Source organism: Rhagoletis pomonella, unplaced genomic scaffold (assembly GCF_013731165.1).
Source record: "Rhagoletis pomonella isolate Grant_MI unplaced genomic scaffold, Rhpom_1.0 Rhpom_scaffold_00001, whole genome shotgun sequence".
Taxonomy (NCBI): domain Eukaryota; kingdom Metazoa; phylum Arthropoda; class Insecta; order Diptera; family Tephritidae; genus Rhagoletis; species Rhagoletis pomonella.
In genome coordinates, this window is record NW_023458555.1 from 30,584,158 (window position 1) to 30,591,359 (window position 7,202).

Consider the following 7,202-nt stretch of genomic DNA (forward strand, 5'->3'; position numbering starts at 1 on the left):
TTTTCGTTTTGGGGGAACTCTACATTTGTTTTCAACTAGTTTTTTTTTTATGTACCACTCATTAACTGGAATAGGAGAATCGATTTTTCTCTGAAAATTGCTACTTTTTCTGCATTTTGCACTAAAAAATTTAATACAAACATAAAGAAATTCAAAAATCGAGCTCAACTGGTCTCTTGATAATTTTATAAGCTTTAGTTTAAAATTAAATTAATCAAATTAGTACAAAAATAAACATTAAATTCCAGTTTTGAATCACTGTGCGACGGTACTTCAAACTTGCACTTTATTCTATCTACTAAAATTAAGCGGGCTAAAAAACTGCATACTCAAAATGTCTACGAAATTTAAATTCAAAGCTCGAAATTTTGCTGAATTTGTCGATTTTTTCTAATTCTTTACCAAGTTTGAAATTCAGACTTACATGATAGATAACGAGCTATACTTTCATAAAAAATAATAAACATCAAATAAACAAAAGAAACATAGCACTTGTTAAAATGTCGCTGCCCTATTTATATTTTCGCCACTGTATCTCTATACAAATCGTCGTAAAAATAGCGTCGATCTTTCAATTCAATTCATAGATGCAAGCTTATGTATTTCAAATTATTTACAGAGAAAGTCAGAATTCATAGCATCCGGTACTCACGGCTTTTCCAGTAGTCCATAATTCCCGTTTTGACACATCATCCCGCCCATCCCGAAATTAAATTTTTAAGTCCCGAACCCGCCCATCCTGACGTTTTTCAGAATTGACCGCGGGTCCCGTGGGTCCCGAAATCTATCACCAAGAAACATTCAGATTTCTTTCAAATTAATAATAAAAAATAAAAAAAATTGTGAAAGGTATGGCATCTTCCGATTATTTTGTTTTGCTTTGCTGTTCGTTTTCGTCTCAGTAAAACATAAAGAAGTGAATATTTCTTATATTGATTTTAAGGAAGATTTTCTGAATTTGCGGAGGTTGCGGTTCTATCGCTACTTGATACTCGTCAGATGACTTTTTGGCTATCACTTTAGTTTCTGCAAATTCGGCTGTCGGAGGGGCAGACTTTTTCGGTTTAAAACAGTTCGTTATTTTTACAGAATGCATTCGGAGCGTAGCACTTTTTGTTTTGGTAATCACGGACATTTAAACTACACGTTGAACCCCCAAAACCCCCTACCTGCGTCCGCCCCTGTTTACAACTAATTTTATTTTATACAATTTGTGAATAACTTACGGTCTGTCTTTTGGTTATATAATTGTACAAGCGCTTCCAATTCAGAAATTCGCCAAAGACAAGTATACAAAAGTGGCGACAGCAAATTTAGTTTTACGTGCCATATTTGAAGACCAAATACATAGGTATATACGCTATTTGAATTAGAAAATGATGAACATGTAAATCGAAATTGCGCAGAAAGCTTAAATGGTTTGCGAACAGTGAAATTTTTGCAGAAATGAAAAGTGTGGCGATAAAGAAAAATAAAAATATTGTTAATGAATGCGATTTGCACGATATCCATAGTCGCGCAGCCCGGTTTTGAATGAAGGAATTGCTGTCTAGAATATTTAATAAGAGCCATACAACAAAATTAAGGCTTTGTTTCCCACTTAGATGCATGGCCAACGTACGAGGAGAGGTTTAAAAAGTCGCAAGATGAAGAGAAAGGGTTGGGATTTCTTTGCATTAACTAAATTTTATATATCAAGCAGTACTTAATTGGAAAAAAAAAAATTATTATCTTTTGCACAGCAGCCTATATTGCCTGCCATCTAAAACGACCCAAGACGTCTCACTTGAGCAATGTGGTTTTCACAGACGAGTCATCCTTTTGAATGACGAACACCGTCAGGCGTGCTTGGTCCTCTAAAGCCAGCAAGCTGCTTCACTGGTTTGTGAAACATCCAGAAAAGAAAGAAAACATGGCAACGGAAAATCCGACGAGGTTCTCAGGTCGGGTTTGCATACATATCTCAGAGGCAGAAGAGGTTCATATGTTACTCTGGGCTACATATGTATGTATGTAAATATGTATCGTAAGTCAAGACCGCAGATGTAACCCTGCGAAGTCTATAGGAGTTTGTGACCCATCTACTGGCCAAAACAGACTTCAGTTGTCGCCAAATTGGACAGGTAGTATTTGTCTCGACTAACAACCTTTGCCACAGGACTACTAGTTCAGGTACACAACACTTCTTGTAACTTATCAGAAACAGAGGAAGCGGAGGAGTATCTCCTGTGTAACTGCTCACCACTGGGTAGAACCAGAATGAGGTTTCTAGACAAGCTCGTTTTTTTTTTCGTTTAAAAGATACACATAAGCTCACTGCAACTTCTTAGGAATTATTAGTGTGATTTTGAAATGGCACATATTTGAGCTGATTGCTGCTATTAAGGAAGCAGTCGATAAGTTTCTGATGTACGCGTCGGACGGTAAGTGAGGTTAGTATCTACTCTCAGACAGTCAGGCGGCAATCAGGGCTAGCTTACGGTGCTAGCAGGGGGAATGCCTGCCATCTCTTTTGGTCGCGTCGGAGTATTACCTTTTCCGACTTTAATGGGTATAGACCATAGTGATATCACAGAAAACTGCATGGCTGATGAGTTGGCCAGGAGTGGTACCTTCCAGCCAGTCTCTCCAAGTATGAACTTATAGACTTCTCTTGGAAAGATGAGCCTTGTGTAAACTCAGCGAGCGCTGGGTGATAGCAAGAGCATGTGCTACCGCAAGGTCTTTCTGGTCGAGAGTGAACTGAGGCAGTCTAGTGATCTCTTAACATCTGTAAAATTTCTGTTCGTCCCGTTTTCTCATGTGGGCAACTTGCTGTCTTAACATATCGCATTCAAAATGGCATCAAACCAATCAGATCGGTCTGTACCCAATGTAGATGGCGCGGTAAAATGAAAACTGAGTTGTCAAACTACGAAATGACAGCTGATGTTAAGACAGCGATGGTAAGAAATTCGGCAAGACAGATATGGTTTAACAGTGGAAATTTGCGGTCTCCTCCTGAGATTTCTGTCTTACCACAACTTTTTTAACAGAATCTGTAGAAGGCGGAGACGTGGGGTAACCTAGTGCTCATTGCAGTTGTTATTCTCGCTCCTTCAACCAACCATGTGAAACTTGGCATACTTCTAGGCAGTTCATGCAAATCCATTGCAGGTGCTTATCTAAAAATATCAAGAAGAAATTTCCAACGAATTTCAAAAAAAAAATAATTGCCCGAATGAAGAACAGCTGTTGCATTTTATTTTAACAATTTCGCACGTTGTTTATTTAGATATACGAGTATGATTTAATGCTAAATTGGATATTTCCAACTTGCTTTATCTATTTCAGCCAATCACTTAAATTTCTAACAATTTCCTAAAATTAACACACACACAAAAACGTACATTTCTAATTAAATTTTTAGTGTCTATCTTGTTGTTGTTAAAATTAAAATAATACTTTTTCCGGTGAATTTGTATGAATGAAAAAAAACCCAATGGCACGCAATGCGCAGCTACAGGCAAATATCTGCAGGTGGATTGATGTGCCGCATGCCAAAAATATTAGACTTAAATTAATTTTATATAATAATATTTGGGAGGTAGCTCCTCACCTCATTGAAATTCATGAATGAGCATTATAGTTAAAAAGAAGAAATACAAAAAAAAAAAATACGTTTTTGCTGAGGAAAGTGTTATGTTATTAGCCATTATTATACATATTCGGAAAGTGTACAATTGAGGCACTTTTTGGTGTTGTTGCTTATTTTAGTTGATAACAAACGAATAATTTTGAGAAAACCTTAAAATTTGTAGACTACAAATATTTTACTTGGCATGCATATATAGGAAGTTATCATTCAAGGTGGGGCTGTGAGAAGTGGGTGAGGTTGTGTGCAGAAGTAAAGTATGTAGGGGTTAGATGTGACTCACGCATATGACATTTGCTGACGACGGGTTCATCGCTCCGGCAGCACCTCTTACCGCCGCTTGCTTGGACTTCACGCTTTTTACGTGCTTTCCGCTAATGCTCTTCGTGCGCTCACTCGGCGGCGGTGGGGGTTGTGTAAAATCCACGTGTTGAAATGTGTCTGGGTCGCTGATGGAACGCCGCAATTTTGTCACCGACGCGCGCTTGGCGTGGAAGGAGCCGCGTAGAAAGCGCGCAAACTCATAAGCTGGATTGCTGCGGCTGTCTTTGTTGTGCTGTGGCGGTGTCACCTTGAATATTGGCAATAGCGGCGAATGCAACTCGAATGAGGAATCAGGCGAATAGTTGCGACTGCTGCTGGTTTGTGTGATATTCGAACTGGCCGAAGAGATGCCGTCGTCGTGCTCATCTTCCGCTTCCTCCACCACGAAATCAACGACTCCATCATGTTCAGCCTGCGCGCCATCCAAATAGTATGCGGCGTCCTCAATGTTATCTTCCACATCAGAGTCAGAATGTGGCAAAGGTTGACAACCGAGCGTAGTTGCGCGCAACGGCTGCGGCGAAGCTGTCACGCTGCGTGTGTCGGCGGCGGCGGCGGCGACGGCTCCACTTGCAACACCTACCGCTTGCTTTGACTTGCACTTCTTTTTGCCCGAGAAGAATTGCAACACTTTGACAGCCGAACGGTAGCTAGAGCGTTCGGACTGCGAACGTTGAAAGCGGCTGTCATCTGTATGCGGTTCATCTAAATGCGCTTGACCTTCAGCGTAGCCAAGATCAGAGTGTGTGGACTGATTGTCGGGCGTGCTGGCGCGGCAGGATATTTGTGGCGTGCGCGGTGAACTACTGCGACTGCTCTGCGCGCTTGGAGTGACATTGTTGAAGACATTCTGATAGAACTCCTTTGCCTTGCGACATAGGTAGGGCGAACCTTTGGGTGTTAGGCTGCGCGCGCTGCTGCTGTTGCGTCGGCACGAGCGTTCTGTTTGCAGCTGTTGCTCCGGCTGCTGCGCGCTGTGACGCGCTTCAAAGTCGCGCACAAAGCGCGCAAGGCATTCACGATCCAGCTCGGTTACACAACGATGGCGCAATACCTGCTGGGGTGTGTCGGGGATGCGCTTGATCTCGAAGCTGGCATCGAAGGCGCCAGAGTCGTTGATGTGAGTGAGTGACTCGACGAAACGCTCGACCATTTTGCTGATGCTGCTTGGTTTTGGTTGTTGTGATTGGAGGTGTTTCTGGAAGCGGGCCGAGGGAGTTTGAATTTGTTGGTTGATTTTTTGGTTTGTTTGTTTGGTTTTTGGTTTTTCTTGGTGAATATTTAAATTTTTTTGAAAGTAACTTTGCTTATTAGAGCTGGTATATTGGTTCTGTTGCGTTTCGGGAACTGTTTCACAATTTTTAAGATTGGTTTCTGCTGTTTGTTCTCTATATATTAGGTTTCGCTGATTTGTTTCTTGACTTTGCTCTTTGGTTTTTGTATGTAATTGTTTTATTTCTTTTGTTTTAGAGTTTTTATAATAAGTTTGTAATTTTTTAGAATCTTCTTGCTCTTCAATTGTTTCTGAAGTTTTGCACAATGCTTTGATTTCACCAGCGGTTTTTATAGTTTCATGCAAATTCGTCTCGTGCATAGTTCAAGTGTTTTTGGCTGCTACAAGAATTTAAATACTTATTTTTTTTTAATTCAGAACTTTTTTTTAATAATTTTGATTTTGCAATAAGTTCGCAAATACGACTTAGAATTTTTATAATTATCAGTTTTTTGCTCTGCAAAGTTTTGCGTTGTTGCTCACGCACTGCTTGCCAGCGTTGAACTGAAAATTTCGCCGTTGCACGGCAATTTATGTATGTAAATTCTGCTGCCAACCCGGCTTCTCACCTACCCTACACCCGCGCGTTTGCCATGCAAACCAATTTTCCAGCGATCAGCCGGTCGATCGATTGGATTGTTCGTTTAACATTGGCATTGCAGCACTTTTTGGAGCTGGAGCAAGGTAATGACGCCACAACAAATGTAAATACAAAATAAATTTCAATACTTGCGCTAAGGCGAATTTCGATGAGTGATCGTGTTAGCCATAATTGAAAGGCCACGTTTAGGCAACAATTGAATTATGTAGAAATCGCGGAGATTTACATGCGTCTATGAGTATAAGCATTTCGCCTCAAAGCATGTTAGTGGGAAAAGGTTGAAATTATGCTCCTCTATGCGAGTCAAGCTTGCCGTTCAGGCTAAAACCTACACATACCAAAATTTCTGCTATGTATGTACGTGACAGGCATACAAAGGCGGCTTTCAAGCACATTACTCACTGGCGATCCCAGTATTCTAACCTTTTTCTTTCTCGTAAAGTCCGCGTCATTTGTGGCACACGTGCTTCAAGGCACGTTTTACAGCAAACTCGTTAAATTTAGCACCACAATACTCGTTATATTCTTGAAAATTCGGTAAAAATGTTTACTTTTAAATGATTTTTTTAAATCCAATATGGCGAATAAAGTTTTTAAAAATAATTGGATTCACTTCAAATTTGTTACTCGGAGATTTTTGGGATCGCTGGTAACGAATGTGACCATGAATTTTAAAAATTAAATATGGCGGTAAAATGTAATGAATTCGCCATTTGGATCCGCCATTTGGAATTTGAAAAATTTATGATTAACTTCGTAATAAGCTACCCCCGAGTAACAAGTTGCATGTATGTATATCCAAACATTTTTCAAAAACTTTGTCCGCCATATTGACTTTCAATAAACGCGATTCATCTTTTAAAAGTTAACGTTTTTACTGAATTTTTTGAAGAATATAACCGTACTTTTTTACCAGAACCATAGATATATGTATATTTTTTTTTTATAATTACACCGTGCGACTGTCAATTTTATATAAAAAAAAAAAACAAATATTTCAGCGAAACTGCGGACCAAAATTACTAGAACGCGTTTTTAGTTTTTCTCTCTGGCGTCAGGATATTTGTTTTTTAAGGACTATGAAATTTTAAAGGTATGATTAATTTAAAAAATTATTTAAAGAATCTAGTGCAATGTACAAAACCGTGCGACAGTGAATTGTACAAAAAAAAAAAAAAAACAATATATTCGTGAAACTAGGGACGTCGGGATATTTTTAAGGATTTTAAAATTTTATAATTGATTCAAAAAATTATTTAAAAATTTCAGTGCAATGTAGAATAACAGTATGGGTAACAAATAAAAGAGAAAATTCTGTAGAATTATATATGTTAAAATTTTTTGTTGCATACAATTTTATCCGAATATCC

The 7,202-nt window shown here is 39.0% G+C and overlaps 1 protein-coding gene across 1 annotated transcript in view; it reads right to left on the bottom strand.

Moving 5' to 3' along the window:
* The window catches only part of LOC118742511 (regulator of G-protein signaling loco-like), a 32,183-nt gene extending 26,787 nt beyond the window's left edge, over nt 1-5,396 (bottom strand). The window contains exon 1 of the mRNA XM_036474641.1: nt 3,918-5,396. Coding sequence (XP_036330534.1) covers nt 3,918-5,111 — 1,194 coding nt within the window. The 5' untranslated portion in view covers nt 5,112-5,396. The remainder of the gene's footprint in view (nt 1-3,917) is intronic.
* Between the last annotated feature and the right edge of the window lie 1,806 nt (nt 5,397-7,202).